The sequence below is a fragment of the Penaeus monodon genome, chromosome 9, assembly GCF_015228065.2.
Source record: "Penaeus monodon isolate SGIC_2016 chromosome 9, NSTDA_Pmon_1, whole genome shotgun sequence".
NCBI lineage: Eukaryota > Metazoa > Arthropoda > Malacostraca > Decapoda > Penaeidae > Penaeus > Penaeus monodon.
In genome coordinates this window covers 7,337,885-7,355,384 of record NC_051394.1, presented here as the reverse complement: position 1 = coordinate 7,355,384, position 17,500 = coordinate 7,337,885, and the positions used below count along the sequence as shown (strand labels likewise).

At 36.7% G+C, this 17,500-nt stretch overlaps 5 protein-coding genes and 1 pseudogene across 5 annotated transcripts; all 6 read right to left on the bottom strand.

Annotated features, from left to right (window-relative positions):
* Window positions 1–513: 513 nt before the first annotated feature.
* LOC119576594 lies at window positions 514–1,703 on the bottom strand (annotated as a pseudogene).
* A 1,819-nt stretch (window positions 1,704–3,522) lies between these two features.
* On the bottom strand, window positions 3,523–4,385 carry LOC119576499 (cuticle protein CP14.6-like). Its single transcript, XM_037924186.1, has 3 exons — window positions 4,360–4,385; window positions 4,036–4,259; window positions 3,523–3,862 (listed from the first exon to the last, which is right to left on the bottom strand). Exons 1-3 carry the CDS (start codon window positions 4,366–4,368, stop codon window positions 3,649–3,651), a joined length of 447 nt encoding a protein of 148 aa, XP_037780114.1. The 5' UTR covers window positions 4,369–4,385; the 3' UTR covers window positions 3,523–3,648.
* Window positions 4,386–5,903: 1,518 nt separating this feature from the next.
* Window positions 5,904–6,825, bottom strand: LOC119576498 (cuticle protein AMP1A-like). Its single transcript, XM_037924185.1, has 3 exons — window positions 6,803–6,825; window positions 6,478–6,701; window positions 5,904–6,238 (listed from the first exon to the last, which is right to left on the bottom strand). Exons 1-3 carry the CDS (start codon window positions 6,809–6,811, stop codon window positions 6,025–6,027), a joined length of 447 nt encoding a protein of 148 aa, XP_037780113.1. The 5' UTR covers window positions 6,812–6,825; the 3' UTR covers window positions 5,904–6,024.
* Window positions 6,826–8,740: 1,915 nt separating this feature from the next.
* On the bottom strand, window positions 8,741–9,644 carry LOC119576868 (cuticle protein AMP1A-like). Its single transcript, XM_037924520.1, has 3 exons — window positions 9,627–9,644; window positions 9,302–9,525; window positions 8,741–9,063 (listed from the first exon to the last, which is right to left on the bottom strand). The coding sequence occupies exons 1-3, from the start codon at window positions 9,633–9,635 to the stop codon at window positions 8,850–8,852; spliced, it is 447 nt and encodes a 148-aa protein (XP_037780448.1). The 5' UTR covers window positions 9,636–9,644; the 3' UTR covers window positions 8,741–8,849.
* Window positions 9,645–11,659: 2,015 nt separating this feature from the next.
* LOC119576867 (cuticle protein AMP1A-like) lies at window positions 11,660–12,571 on the bottom strand. The gene is made up of 3 exons (XM_037924519.1): window positions 12,552–12,571; window positions 12,227–12,450; window positions 11,660–11,987 (listed from the first exon to the last, which is right to left on the bottom strand). The coding sequence occupies exons 1-3, from the start codon at window positions 12,558–12,560 to the stop codon at window positions 11,774–11,776; spliced, it is 447 nt and encodes a 148-aa protein (XP_037780447.1). The 5' UTR covers window positions 12,561–12,571; the 3' UTR covers window positions 11,660–11,773.
* Window positions 12,572–15,500: 2,929 nt separating this feature from the next.
* On the bottom strand, window positions 15,501–16,444 carry LOC119576863 (cuticle protein CP14.6-like). The gene is made up of 3 exons (XM_037924515.1): window positions 16,414–16,444; window positions 16,088–16,311; window positions 15,501–15,842 (listed from the first exon to the last, which is right to left on the bottom strand). Exons 1-3 carry the CDS (start codon window positions 16,420–16,422, stop codon window positions 15,629–15,631), a joined length of 447 nt encoding a protein of 148 aa, XP_037780443.1. The 5' UTR covers window positions 16,423–16,444; the 3' UTR covers window positions 15,501–15,628.
* Between the last annotated feature and the right edge of the window lie 1,056 nt (window positions 16,445–17,500).

Here is a 17,500-nt window from a genome sequence, read left to right as displayed (position 1 = left end):
GGTGTGTGTGTGTGTGTGTGTGTGTGTGTGTGTGTGTGTATGTGTGTGTGTATGTGTATGTGTATGTGTATGTGTGTGTGTGTATACAATATATATATTATATATATATATATATATATATGCAAATATATATATATATATATTTATATTAATATATATACATATGCATATAAGCCAAAGTTAAGATATATATAGTAGGTAGATATATATATATATATATATATATATATATATATATATATATATATATATATATATATATATATATATATATATATATATATATATAAGGGTGTGTCTGCCCGTGTGTGTACACTATACAAATACACTGTATAAAATTATGGCTACAAAGATCTTCATAAGATATTACCATCGTTGCTCCTCCGAAAACGAATGAAAAAGGTTGCATTTGATATGAAATTTATTTATACAAGAAAAAAAATGGGAAATAGTCTGTAATATAAGTATGAATAGAAGATCGGCGATAGAAGGAGATATTCGACTAAAGAGCCTTTAGCTGTCATGATGAGCACCATAGGAGCGAGAGACTTCTCCACGAGCCTGGCGAGCGTCCTCCTCAGCGGCGAAGGCGATCTGTTCGAGGACGAAGTCAGGGATTGGGTGGGGGAACTCGGAGGCCACGGGCAGGTGGGCGGCCTGAGGCTGGAAGCCGCCCTTGTCAGCTACGTACTGGAGGTGGACGTCAGTACCGTCAGGAGCAGTGTCTTCTTCTTTTAACGGTAGGTTCATGTCTGAGCCGCCGTGGTCACATCATGATACTTAATTGTAGTTTTCATGTTGTGATGCTCTTGGAGTGAGTACGTGGTAGGGTCCCCAGTTCCTTTCCACGGAGAGTGCCGGTGTTACCTTTTTTAGGTAATCATTCTCTCTATTTTATCCGGGCTTGGGACCAGCACTGACTTGGGCTGGCTTGGCCACCCAGTGGCTAGGGAGGCACTCAAAGTGAAGTTCCTTGCCCAAGGGAACAACGCGCCGGCCGGTGACACGAACCCCTGAACTCAGATTGCCGTCGTGACAGTCCGACGCTCTAACCATTCGGCCACCGCGGCTTTGACGATCATGGGCTTCCATGATTTTTCTTTGGCAATTTAGAGCGGTGGTTTGCCATTGCCTTCCGCCCGGTGTTTTTATCGAGTCACCATCTCTATTTACCCGGCACTGACTTGGGCTGGCTTGGCCACCCAGTGGCTAGGTAGGCAATTGAGGTGAAGTTCCTTGAGGAGCGGTGTACCTGTCAACAAAACCATTCGACGATGATTCTCTATATAATGTGATCTCTTTAAAGATTAAGCCTATCACAGGACTTCCTTGCAATTCCTGTTACTTGTGTAATGCATCGTAACAACTTAGACAGTTTATTGGCTTTATCTAATTTGATGCATACTGTTTGTTTCTACATACGAGAAGGATCCGGCACTGTTGATGGCTCCTTCGTCTCCTACAGGAGAGCCAGACTCAGACACCTTGATGCCGTTGGCAGTCTCCATGTCGAAGTTGTACCTTCCGTCGTCCTCGATCACGCGCTCGTCCCTCAAGATGGCGATCTCGTCGGAGTCAGCACGAACCGATGGGGGCTCGTACAGCCGGTCGGCACAGGCCACGGCGACGAGGAAGGAAAGCAATACCTATGATACATAATTAGTGTTAGATATTGCTATAGCTGATGAGTGTCCGAATTTCATGGCTAACTCGAGTTGGCTAATTGTGCATCATATTGGTACTTATGAATTTATGAATTTATGAATGAATTTACTGATGTTGTGGTCGAAGACCGACTGCCTTTATATCTAGGTTTCGGCGACCGTGAGTTGCAAGTTTATTTGTATTTACCCGGATTTATGGACATCCACTTCCAATTTTGATAATTGCTTCGACTTTCTATGGTACGGTTGCACGATAACTAATTCCGTTTTGCTATTGAAAATATTTGCGATAAAATTTATAAATTCGTGACACGGAAGGTATTAACACGGATGTCTCGTCACTGTAACCTATCGTTAGGCATTCTGAGGTAATTATTCATTCAAAGTCGAGAACAAGATATACAAGATATATCCTTCACTTAATGTACACCGGATACTATTTTTAAACTTGCAATTTATTGACTCCGAATCCTAAAGATTGAACTCCATTTCATAATATAGGATTACATATCATACGCTAACCACAGGAAAATTATATGGTCGTTAAAACTATTACTTAAAATATATACATACACTGCGTAAAAAAAAATCATTATTTGTTCATATCGACCATGGATATAATAGTGCTTTAGCATGATGGCAGAACTTACTCTTCGTAAGTTTAAGTATAAGGAAAGATGTTGCAAAATAATAATAATAATAATAAACGAATCTTGAATATTTCTGGCATTTAAAAATATTTCTCTGTTTTTTCTATTCATTTAGATTTGTTCTTCCAAAAGATTCGACATTATAGTGTAGATCAGCTGAAGTCCTATGTTAATCTTTCATGCAATATAGGTCAGATTGCGAGAAAAATTTAGTTGCTTTAGGTAAAAATATATCTTTAAATATTTATGATCGTATTATTAACATAATCCTTTGATATACATTTTATTGATCTGTACCAAAATATATTTCAGCAAATTTGTCTTAAATTTTTACCATAATTATATATATAACTAAAAGTTGGAAGCAGAAAAATGTCTTTTATTTTATTTTGCACTCGAATTAAAATCAATGACTGGCTCGAAGATGCTGTTTTCTCTCAACGTGAAACTAATTATGTAAGTGAATTCCTTTGTGGAAAATTTAAATGACCATTCTTCCAAAATTCTTGCTATAAAATTTCAGTTACATCAATATGTCACATTATATTTTCATCTGAAATATAAATTCCACTAGATTTACTGAATATCTTTTTTTTTTTCTTACTTCTTATCGGGGTGAAATAACGAATATATTAGCAAGTTGCCTTTTTAAAAGTAATACATATCTCCATTTTTTCAGTGATCAACATACATAAATATGTAAAAATATATTTATGTCTGTAGTATATGTATATAAAATGCGCACACATACACAGATATGTGTATGTATGTCCATATGCATGTATAAGTGTGTGTGAGAGTGTGTGTGTGTGTGTGTGTGTGTGTGTGTGTGTGTGTGTGTGTGTGTGTGTGTGTGTGTGTGTGTGTGTGTGTGTGTGTGTGCAATGAAATACGTGCGTATATATTTATTCACTAATATATTTGACATAGAAAAGCTGAAAAAGAGACGGTAATAAGGGAAACACTGGCCTTTTTCTCTTTAACAAAATTCAGTTCTTGTTGATGTTTAAAAATTTAAAAGGAATATAGTCTCTCTCGAAAAGTTTGGTGTTTCCTTTGCTACTGCAAAGTATTTTCCTCCCCACTGTACACAAGTTTCAGTTTGTATTCGGCGATCATATATTCGTGTGTAAATCCATATGTATATGAAATTTCGTACGACATTGTAGTATGCTTAAACATCAGCGAAATAAAAAAGTTGAATTTGATATGAGATTTATTTATGTAACAATAAATAGGAGATAATCTGTATTAGCAGATGGTATGTCAGTTTATAATGTGAATATAAATAGGAAAAAAAAATCGGCGGTGAAAGAAACATTTGGTTAATGTGTTCAGTCATCATGAGGAGCACCATAGGAGCGGGAGACTTCTCCACGGGCCTGGCGGGCGTCCTCCTCAGCGGCGAAGGCGATCTGGTCGAGGACGAACTGAGGGATCGGGTGGGGGAACTCGGGAGCCACTGGTAGATGGGCGCCCTGGGGCTGGAAGCCGTTCTCGTCAGCTACGTACTGGAGGTGGACGTCAGTGCCGTCAGGAGCGGTGTACCTGTCAATAAAACCATTCGATGATGAACCTCTATATAGTGAGGTCTCTTTAAAGATTAAGTCTATCATAGGTTCTCCTTGGAATTCCTGTTAATTATGTAATACATCCTATGGATTACAATATTTTAGACTTTATCTACTCTAATTTGATGCAGACTGCTTGTTTCTACGTACGAGAAGGATCCGGCACTGTTGATGGCTCCCTCGTCTCCTACAGGAGAGCCAGACTCAGACACCTTGATGCCGTTGGCAGTCTCCATGTCGAAGTTGTACCTTCCGTCGTCCTCGATCACGCGCTCGTCCCTCAAGATGGCGATCTCGTCGGAGTCAGCACGAGCCGCTGGGGGCTCGTACAGCCGGTCGGCACAGGCCACGGCGACGAGGAGGGAAAGCACTACCTGTGATACATAATAAGTGTTAGATATTGCTATAGCTGATGAGTGTCCGAATTTCATGGCTAACTCGAGTGCGGCAATTGTGCACCATCCTTGCACTTACGAATTTCATTTTGAATGACTTGTATCTTACTGATGTTGTGGTAAGACCGACTGCCTTTATATCTAGGTTTCGGCGACCGTGAGTTGCCAGTTTATTTGTATTTTCCCGGATTTTTAGACATTCACTTGCAATTTGATAATTCCTCAGATTTTAGATAATAAGATGCACGGAAGTATGCCCGATAAGCAATTCCATTATGTCAATGAAAATATTCATGATAATATGAATAAATTCGTGCCCCGGAAGGAAACATAACAATTTTGTCGTCATTGTAACCTACCGTAAGACATTCTGAGGTTTTTTCAAGGTCGAAAACAAGATATATCGTTCACATAGACCAGATTCTAATCTAACCTGCAATTTACTGACTCCGAATCCAAAAGATTATATTCCATTTTATATCAATATTATATATGCGCTAACTACAGGAAAATGATATGGTCATTAAAAACATTACTTACATTGCGCAGAAAAAAAATACGTTATTTAGTCATATTAACCATGGATATAACAGTGTTTTGGCATGATGGCTAAACTTGAAAAAAAAATTAAAATAATAATTATAATAAACGTATTATGAATATATCTAGCATATCAAAAATATTTCAGCAAATTTATCTAGGTCTGTAGCTTAGATTTTTATCATTCTTATATATATAACTAAACATTTAGAAGCAAAATAATGTCTTTTACTCTATTATGCACTCGAATTAAAACCAATGACTCAAAGATGCTGTGTATTCTCTCAGCATAAAATTAATTAATTAGGTGAATTCCTCCATTGTCGAAAAATGTAATTACCATTCTTCCAAAGTTCTTATTATAAAGATTCCGTTACAGTGTGTCACATTATATTTTCAATTGAAATATAAATCATACTAGATTTATCAAATATATTTGTGGTATTTCTTACTTCAAATAAAAAATAATATCAAGTTGTCTTCGACTTTTAAAATGACCACATATCTCCATCTTTTCATTGGTCAACATACATAAATATGTAAAAATGTATCTGAGTCTGTAGTATATGTATATATAATAATGCGTGCACACACACACACACACACACACACACACACACATACACACACACACACAGATATGTATATGTGTGTATGCATGTATAGGTGTGTGAGAGAGAGTATGCGTCTGCGTACGTGCACTGAAACAGGTGAATATATATTTATTCACTCATATATCTGATGAAAAATAGACACATGTTAGGGGAACGCTGACCTCTTTCTCTTTGACAAATCAGCTTTTCTATGTCTTTCCGACTGCTATAATCCTGTCCAAATGTCCTCCAAGTATCGGCTTCAGTTTATGAGTTTAATAGTAATATAGTCTCTCTCGAAGAGTAACAGTTTGACGTTTCCTTTGCTATTGTAAAGTATTTTCTTCCCGACTTTACACAAGTTCCAGTTTGTAATCTGCGATCGAATATTCGTGTGTAAATTCATATATATATGAAATTACGTACGGCATTGTAATATGCTTCCATATCGTATTTGTAATTTCGTTGATAGCAAAATAAAAAGGTTGAATTTGATGTGAGATTTATTTATGTAACAATAAATAGGAGATGGTCTGCATTAGCAGATGTTATGTCAGTTTATATGAATATAGATAGAAAAAGTCGGCGGTAGAAATTTTTGGTTAATGTGTTTAGTCATCATGAGGAGCACCGTAGGAGCGGGAGACCTCTCCACGGGCCTGGCGAGCGTCCTCCTCAGCGGCAAAGGCGATCTGGTCGAGGACGAACTGAGGGATCGGGTGGGGGAACTCAGGAGCCACTGGCAAGTGGTCACCCTGTGGCTGGAAGCCGTTCTCGTCAGCTACATACTGGAGGTGGACGTCAGTGCCGTCAGGAGCGGTGTACCTGTCAACAAAATCATGCAATGATGAACCTCTATATAATGAGCCCTTTTTATAGATCACACCTATGTCTATTCTTGACATTCCTATAATTTAGGCAATACACTGTAACAATACCTATGACATTTTACAGACTGGTCGGTAGCTACAGAGGACATATACATATAATTCGTGTGAGTGTTTTGTATGCGAGTATATTCATGTAATTGTGTATTCGAATGCAGACCACTTATCACTACGTACGAGAAGGATCCGGCACTGTTGATGGCTCCTTCGTCTCCTACAGGAGAGCCAGACTCAGACACCTTGATGCCGTTGGCAGTCTCCATATCGAAGTTGTACCTTCCGTCGTCCTCGATCACGCGCTCGTCCCTCAAGATGGCGATCTCGTCGGAGTCAGCTCGAGCCGCTGGGGGCTCGTACAGCCGGTCGGCACAGGCCACGGCGACGAGGAGGGAAAGCACTACCTGTGATACATAATTAGTGTCAGATATTGCTATAGCTTACGAGTGTGCACTATACTTGGCTTAACTCGAGTGTGCCAATTGTGCACCATACTTGTACTTACGAATTTCATTTTGATCGAGTTGTATCTAACTGATGCTGTAGTCGGAGACTGTCAGCATTTATATCCATGGTCCAGCGACTTGGGTTGCCAGTTTATTTTATCCTGGATTTTTAGACATCCACTTGCATTTTCGGACAATCCTTCGATTTTGAATAATGCGATTGCACAAAAGTACACCCCATAAGTAATACCATAAAGATGAAGAAAAATAATTATAAAAGTAGAGAATACACGCATTCGTACCCTAAAATGAAGCTACACGAGTTTGTATCGGTTGAAACCAGTCATCTGACATTCTGAAGTGATTATTGGTTCAAGGTCGAGAACGAGATTTATTGTTAACGTTAGCGTACACTAGGTTTGAATTTGAAACCTGCAGTTCACTAGCTTCGAATCCTTTTAATTATGAAATTCCATTTCATAAGTAATATCAAAGTCCTTTTTTCTTTTTTTACCATTAGCACTAGCCCAGGATTACATGAAGATTATAAGCTTATCTATTCATAGCGAATATATATATATATATATATATATATATATATATATATATGTGTGTGTGTGTGTGTGTGTGTGTGTGTGTGTGTGTGTGTGTGTGTGTGTGTGTGCGTGTGTGTATGTGTGTAAACCTGAATATCATTATATAGCCATTTAGACGTGCATATAACATTACGTTTGTAAAACTTAATATTTGCAAGTATAAGCTTATACAAAGGAATTGCTTAAAAATCAGTATCTTTAATAATTGCGGTATTAATCACTTTTTTTATAGTCATTTGCTTTATTTTCTTTATTTCTTGTCTGTATTGGTTATATTATCTGGTCAGTACTTTTCCAAAGAACAAAATACTTTCACATCACATACACTATGAATATGGCTTAATAAATGGTTTTGCAATGTATTCAAGATGAACTGGTGAGAATAGAAAAACTGGGTTATCCCGGATAAGAAATTTTAACTAAAAAGAATTCTATATCTAAAAATATGTAATTAATAATCACAAATATACCTTTTATTCATCGATGTAAGAATGCATTGTAGCAGTTCACTGAAATAATAGGACTTTCTTAGATTTATGGGTTCTAAACGTTATGGACCAAGTGTAAATAGTAATTTTTTTTATGTCATATTAACTATTCAAATTGATTCTTTCACTAAAAAAAATAAATGACTATTCTTAGTCTCGCCTACGAGGTAGACAACATTTTTATTGAGTTCACGTAAAATATGTATTATGATTTCATAGCCACAAGATCTTTTCCATGTTCAACATATGTCTCCGTGTTTATGTTGCATTTATATATATATATATATATATATATAAATCAGTGAATATATACACACACATTCATATACATATACATATACATGTACATGTACATGCATGCACACACACACACACTCACACACTCATACACATACACACTCACACACACACACACACACACACACACACAAACACACACACACACACACACAGATATGTGTATGTGTGTATGCATATAGGTGTGTGAGAGAGAGTATGCGTCTGCGTACGTGCACTGAAATAGGTGAATATATATTTATTCACTCATATATCTGATGAAAAGTAGACACATGTAAGGGGAACGCTGACCTCTTTCTCTTTGACAAATCAGCTTTTCTATATGTCTTTCCGACTGCTATAATCCTGTCCAAATTTCCTCCAAGTATCGGCTTCAGTTTATGAGTTTAATAGTAATATTAAGTCTCTCTCGAAGAGTAACAGTTTGACGTTTCCTTTGCTATTATAAAGTATTTTCTTCCCGACTTTACACAAGTTCCAGTTTGTAATCTGTGATCGAATATTCGTTTGTAAATTCATATGTATATGAAATTACGTACGGCATTGTAATATGCTTCCATATCGTATTTGTAATTTCGTTGATTAGCAAAATAAAAAGGTTGAATTTGATGTGAGATTTATTTATGTAACAATAAATAGGAGATGGTCTGCATTAGCAGATGTTATGTCAGTTTATATGAATATAAATAGAAAAAGTCAGCGGTAGAAATTTTTGGTTAATGTGTTTAGTCATCATGAGGAGCACCGTAGGAGCGGGAGACCTCTCCACGGGCCTGGCGAGCGTCCTCCTCAGCGGCAAAGGCGATCTGGTCGAGGACGAACTGAGGGATCGGGTGGGGGAACTCAGGAGCCACTGGCAAGTGGTCACCCTGTGGCTGGAAGCCGTTCTCGTCAGCTACATACTGGAGGTGGACGTCAGTGCCGTCAGGAGCGGTGTACCTTCAACAAAATAATGCAATGATGAACCTCTATATAATGAGCCCTCTTTATAGATCACACCTATGTCTATTCTTGACATTCCTATAATTTAGGCAGTACACTGTAACAATACCTATGACATTTTACAGACTGGTCGGTAGCTACAGAGGACATATACATATAATTCGTGTGAGTGTTTTGTATGCGAGTATATTCATGTAATTGTGTATTCGAATGCAGACCACTTATCACTACGTACGAGAAGGATCCAGCACTGTTGATGGCTCCTTCGTCTCCTACAGGAGAGCCAGACTCAGACACCTTGATGCCGTTGGCAGTTTCCATGTCGAAGTTGTACCTTCCGTCGTCCTCGATCACGCGTTCGTCCCTCAAGATGGCGATCTCGTCGGAGTCAGCACGAGCCGCTGGGGGCTCGTACAGCCGGTCGGCACAGGCCACGGCGACGAGGAGGGAAAGCACTACCTGTGATACATAATTAGTGTCAGATATTGCTATAGCTTACGAGTGTGCACCATACTTGGCTTAACTCGAGTGTGCCAATTGTGCACCATACTTGTACTTACGAATTTCATTTTGATAGAGTTGTATCTAACTGATACTGTAGTCAGAGACTGTCAGCATTTATATCCATGGTCCAGCGGCTTGGGGTTGCCAGTTTATTTTATCCTGGATTTTTAGACATCCACTTGCATTTTCGGACAGTCCTTCGATTTTCAATAATGCGATTGCACAAAAGTACACCCCATAAGTAATACCATAAGGATGAAGAAAAATAATTATAAAAGTAGAGAATACACGAATTCGTACCCTAAAATGAAGCTACACGAGTTTGTATCGGTTGAAACCAGTCATCTGACATTCTGAAGTGATTATTGGTTCAAGGTCGAGAACGAGATTTATTGTTAACGTTAGCGTACACTAGATTTGAATTTGAAACCTGCGGTTCACTAGCTTCGAATCCTTTTCATTATGAAATTCCATTTCATAAGTAATATCAAAGTCCTTTTTTCTTTTTTTACCATTAGCACTAGCCCAGGATTACATGAAGATTATAAGCTTATCTATTCATAGCGAATATATATATATATATATATATATATATATATATATATATATATATATATGTGTGTGTGTGTGTGTGTGTGTGTGTGTGTGTGTGTGTGTGTGTGTGTGTATGTGTGTGTGCGTGTGTGTATGTGTGTAAACCTGAATATCATTATATAGCCATTTAGACGTGCATATAACATTACGTTTGTAAAACTTAATATTTGCAAGTATAAGCTTAAAGAAAAGAATTGCTTAAAAATCAGTATATCTAATAATTGCGGTATTAATCACTTTTTTATAGTCATTTGCTTTATTTTCTTTATTTCTTGTCTGTATTGCTTATATTATCTGGTCAGTACTTTTCTAAAGAACAAAATACTTTCACATCACATACACTATGAATATGGCTTAATAAATGGTTTTGCAATGTATTCAACATGAACTAGTGAGAATAGAAAAACTGGGTTATCCCGGATAAGAAATTTCAACTAAAAAGAATTCTACATCTAGAAATATGTAATTAATAATCACAAATATACCTTTTATTCATCGATGTAAGAATGCATTGTAGCAGTTCGCAGAAATAATAGGACTTTCTTAGATTTATGGGTTCTAAACGTTATGGACCAAGTGTAAATAGTAATATTTTTATGTCATATTAACTATTAAATTGATTCTTTCACTAAAAAAATAAATGACTTTCTTTGCTCGCCAACGAGGTAGACTACATTTTTATTGAGTTCAAGTAAAATATGTATTATGATTTCATAGCCACAAGATCTTTACATCATTAAAACTGAAAACATTGTCAGGATATTAATGTTTTCTTCATGAAAAGCCAACATATCTGTACCTTTTCCATGTTCAACATATGTCTCCGTGTTTATGTTGCATTTATATATATATATATATATATATATATATATATATATATATATATATATATATATATATAAATCAGTGAATATATACACACATTCATATACATATACATATACATGTACATGTACATGCATGCACACACACACACTCACACACTCATACACATACACACTCACACACCACACAACACACACACACACACACACACACACAGATATGTGTATGTGTGTATGCATGTATAGGTGTGTGAGAGAGAGTATGCGTCTGCGTACGTGCACTGAAATAGGTGAATATATATTTATTCACTCATATATCTGATGAAAAATAGACACATGTAAGGGGAACGCTGACCTCTTTCTCTTTGACAAATCAGCTTTTCTATATGTCTTTCCGACTGCTATAATCCTGTCCAAATTTCCTCCAAGTATCGGCTTCAGTTTATGAGTTTAATAGTAATATAGTCTCTCTCGAAGAGTAACAGTTTGACGTTTCCTTTGCTATTGTAAAGTATTTTCTTCCCGACTTTACACAAGTTCCAGTTTGTAATCTGCGATCGAATATTCGTGTGTAAATTCATATGTATATGAAATTACGTACGGCATTGTAATATGCTTCCATATCGTATATGTAATTTCGTTGATAGCAAAATAAAAAGGTTGAATTTGATGTGAGATTTATTTATGTAACAATAAATAGGAGATGGTCTGCATTAGCAGATGTTATGTCAGTTTATATGAATATAGATAGAAAAAGTCGGCGGTAGAAATTTTTGGTTAAGTGTTTAGTCATCATGAGGAGCACCGTAGGAGCGGGAGACCTCTCCACGGGCCTGGCGAGCGTCCTCCTCAGCGGCAAAGGCGATCTGGTCGAGGACGAACTGAGGGATCGGGTGGGGGAACTCAGGAGCCACTGGCAAGTGGTCACCCTGTGGCTGGAAGCCGTTCTCGTCAGCTACATACTGGAGGTGGACGTCAGTGCCGTCAGGAGCGGTGTACCTGTCAACAAAATAATGCAATGATGAACCTCTATATAATGAGCCTTTTTTATAGATCACACCTATGTCTATTCTTGACATTCCTATAATTTAGGCAATACACTGTAACAATACCTATGACATTTTACAGACTGGTCGGTAGCTACAGAGGACATATACATATAATTCGTGTGAGTGTTTTGTATGCGAGTATATTCATATAATTGTGTATTCTAATGCAGACCACTTATTACTACGTACGAGAAGGATCCGGCACTGTTGATGGCTCCTTCGTCTCCTACAGGAGAGCCAGACTCAGACACCTTGATGCCGTTGGCAGTCTCCATATCGAAGTTGTACCTTCCGTCGTCCTCGATCACGCGCTCGTCCCTCAAGATGGCGATTTCGTCGGAGTCAGCACGAGCCGCTGGGGGCTCGTACAGCCGGTCGGCACAGGCCACGGCGACGAGGAGGGAAAGCACTACCTGTGATACATAATTAGTGTCAGATATTCCTATAGCTTACGAGTGTACATCATATTTGGCTTAACTCGAGCGTGCCAATTGTGCACCATACTTGTACTTACAAATTTCATTTTGATCGAGTTGTATCTAACTGATGCTGTAGTCGGAGACTGTCAGCATTTATATCCATGGTCCAGCGACTTGGAGTTGCCAGTTTATTTTATCCTGGATTTTTAGACATCCACTTGCATTTTCGGACAATCCTTCGATTTTGAATAATGCGATTGCACAAAAGTACACCCCATAAGTAATACCATAAAGATGAAGAATAATAATTACAAAAGTAGAGAATACATGCATTCGTACCCTAAAATGAAGCTACACGAGTTTGTATCCGTTGAAGCCGGTCATTTGACATTCTGAAGTGATAATTGGTTCAAGGTCGAGAACGAGATTTATTCTTATCGTTGGCGTACACTAGATTTAAATTTGAAACCTGCAGTTCACTAACTTCGAATCCTTAATTATGAAATTCCATTTCATAAGTAATATCAAAGTCCTTTTTTCTTTTTTACCATTAGCACTAGCCCAGGATTACATGAAGATTATAAGCTTATCTATTCATAGCGAATATATATATATATATATATATATATATATATATATATATATGTGTGTGTGTGTGTGTGTGTGTGTGTGTGTGTGTGTGTGTGTGTGTGTGTGTGTGTGTCTGTGTGTGTGTGTGTGTGTGTGTGTGTGTGTGTAAACCTGAATATCATTATATAGCCATTTAGACGTGCATATAACATTACGTTTGTAAAACTTAATATTTGCAAATATAAGCTTAAAGAAAAGAATTGCTTAAAAATCAGTATATCTAATAATTGCGGTATTAATCACTTTTTTATAGTCATTTGCTTTATTTTCTTTATTTCTTGTCTGTATTGGTTATATTATCTGGTCAGTACTTTTCCAAAGAACAAAATACTTTCACATCACATACACTATGAATATGGCTTAATAAATGGTTTTGTAATGTATTCAAGATGAACTGGTGAGAATAGAAAAACTGGGTTATCCCGGATAAGAAATTTTAACTAAAAAGAATTCTATATCTAAAAATATGTAATTAATAATCACAAATATACCTTTTATTCATCGATGTAAGAATGCATTGTAGCAGTTCATTGAAATAGGTCTTTCTTAGATTGATGTGTTCTAAACGTTATGGACCAAGTGTAAATAGTATTTTTTTATGTCATATTAACTATTCAAATTGATTCTTTCACTAAAAAAAATTAAATGACTATTCTTTGTCTCGCCTACGAGGTAGAAAACATTTTTATTGAGTTCAAGTAAAATATGTATTATGATTTCATAGCCACAAGATCTTCACATCATTAAAACTGAAAACATTGTCAGGATATTAATGTTTTCTTCATGAAAAGCCAATATATCTGTACCTTTTCCATGTTCAACATATGTCTCTGTGTTTATGTTGCATATATAGATATAAATCAGTGAATATATACACACATGCATATACATATACATATACATGTACATGTACATACACACACACACACACACACACACACACACACACACACACACACACACACACACACACACACGCACACACACACACACGCACACGCACACGCATACGCACACGCACACGCACACGCACACACACATACACACACACACACACAAACACACACACACGCGCACACACACATACACACACACATATATGTGTGTGTGTGTGTGTGTGTGTGTGTGTGTGTATATGTATATAATTGAGTATGTGTCGATATATATGTACATATACATATGCACATATATATATATATATATATATATATATATATATATATATATATATATATATATATATAAATATACACACCACACACACACAATTGTATATACATACATATACAATATATATATATATGCACACACATTTATATGTGCATATATATATATACAAATACATATTATTACACACACACAAATACACACATATATGTATTGGTATATAGGTATATAGTATATATGCATACATATATATGCATATTTACGTATATCCATATGTATATGCATGTGTATATATATATATATATATATATATATATATATATATATATATATATATATATATATATATGTACTGCACAGTACATGTATATAAATATATATGTATTTATAAATTTGTATATATGGCAAAAAAATTCACAGTAATAATGGAGAGACTGGGCTCTCTTCCCTTGACAAAATTCCATTCTTGTTATTGTCTTCACCTCAACTCTACTCCGTTTCAGTTTGCTACTAGGAATATTACTTCTGTAATATTCCGTTCTGTGACCACACACACACACATTCACATGTGAGGGGGTGTATGTATATGTATGTTATGAGTATTGACACACAAGACCTATTTATGTATACATATATGTGATAATATATATGTACTTTTTTTCCCAAGTGCCCTGTCCCACAAGGACGTTGGCGATCATGGATTTCCATGATTTTCTTGGCAATTTAGAGCGGTGGTTTGCCGTTGCCTTCCGCCCGGTGTTTTATCGAGTCACCATCTCTATTTACCCTATTGACTTGGACTGGCTTGCCCACCCAGCGGCTAGGCAGGCAATCGAGATGAAGTTCCTTGCCCAAGGGAACAAGGCGCTGGCCGGTGACTCGAACCCTCGAACACAGATTGCCGTCGTGCCAGCCTGAGTCCGACGCTCTAACCACTCGGTCACCTCGGCCTCATATGTACATATATATCTATGTATTTTTTCATTTTTTAATTTATCACACAGATATATATAGAGAGATTGATATAGATATATGTATATACAGATATATACGCGCATGTACACGCACAAACTTAAACAAATATGTGTATGTATATATATACACATTTATATGCATACATATTCACACATCCTCGCACATATATATGGATGGGTATGTATATAAATTTATGAATGGCATGTGTGAATGTACAACATGGATGTGTATTACATCTGTAGTTTCTCTGTGAATCAAATTAAAAGGCTGGATTTGGTATGAGATTTATTTGCGCAACAATAAATAGGAGATAGTCTGCATAAGCAGATGGTATAATGTCAGTATATTATGTAAATATAAATAGTAAATCAGCGGTGGAAAGATATTCGACTAACACGGTTTAGTCATCATGAGGAGCACCATAGGAGCGGGAGACCTCTCCACGGGCCTGGCGAGCGTCTTCCTCAGCGGCGAAGGCGATTTGCTCAAGAACGAAGTCAGGAATTGGGTGGGGGAACTCGGGGGCCACTGGCAGGTGGGCGCCCTGTGGCTGGAAGCCGTTCTCATCAGCTACGTACTGGAGGTGGACGTCAGTGCCGTCAGGAGCGGTGTACCTGTCAACAAAACCATTCGAAAATGAACCTCTAAGTAATGTAACGTCCTTATACATCATGTTTCCCACAGTTTCTTTAGGGAATTCCTATAATACATTGGAACAGCAACTATGTTATTTTACAAGCTGATAGATAGATACGAAGGATATGTGTGTGTATGTCATGTACTTTTGAAAATGGGTTTTTGAGAATGTGCAAAATCTTCTTGTCTAAATCTGTGTAATGTAATACTTATTGTCACGTACGAGAAGGATCCGGCACTGTTGATGGCTCCCTCGTCTCCTACAGGAGAGCCAGACTCAGACACCTTGATGCCGTTGGCAGTCTCCATATCGAAGTTGTACCTTCCGTCGTCCTCGATCACGCGCTCGTCCCTCAAGATGGCGATCTCGTCGGAGTGAGCACGAGCCGCTGGAGGCTCGTACAGCCGGTCGGCACAGGCCACGGCGACGAGGAGGGAAAGCACTACCTGTGATACACAAATACCATCATATTTGGCTGTAGTTCACAAGTGTCCAGATTTATTAGTTGTAACTCGAGTGTACCAATTGTGCACAGTTCTTGTACTTACGAATTTCATTTTGATTGAGTTGTATCTCACTGATGCTCTGGTAGGAGACCGACTGCATTTATACCAAAGTTTCAGCAATCTTGAGTTACTAGTTTGCATTTTTTCGTATAATTTTAAACTTTACTTGCAATTTTAAGCAGACCTCCGATTTGTTGTATGTCTGATAAATAATTTGGTTATGGTATTATAAACAGGAAAAATAAGAATACTATAGATGAATTTGTCCCCTGAAGTGAAGTTACACAGATTTGTCGTTACAGTAGCCGGTAATATAACATTCTGAATTGATTATTGGTTCAAGGTCGAGAACAAGATTTATTCTTGAGACAAGTGTACACTAGTTTCTAATCCTAAACCTATAGTTCATTGACTTCGGGAACTCTAAGGACTAAATTCCATTTTGTACCATGAACACTGTGTGTGTGTGTGTATGCATATGTATATATACATATGTGTGTGTGTGTGTGTCTGCTCACATATATACAGATATATACATTTGTGTGTGTGTGTGTGTATATATATATATGTTATATATATATATATATATATATATATATATATATAGTATTTATGTGTGTGTGTGTGTGTGTGTGTGTGTGTGTGTGTGTTGTGTGTGTATGTGTGTGTGTGATTGTGAGTGTGTGTGTGTTTGTGTGTGTGTATGTATATATCTATATATATGTATATATATATATATATATATATATATATATATATATATATATATATATATATATATAATTATACAAAACAGAAAAATAATTGTCACGGATATAACCAAACTTTTTGTATATGTAATTTAAGCTCAAGTAGAGGCAATCTACATATTGTTTATCTCATGAGTATTACACACACACACACACACGTACACACATATATCATATGTGTGTGTGTGTGTGTGTGTGTGTGTTTATATATGTGTGTATGCATTGTATATATATATATATATATATATATATATATATATATATATATATATATATATATATATATATATATATATACTTTATATTTGCCTACTTTGTTTTTCTTGTTACTGGCCATGCTCTCTGTCCAATACTTAGTCCCAATCACATCGCGTTAAATA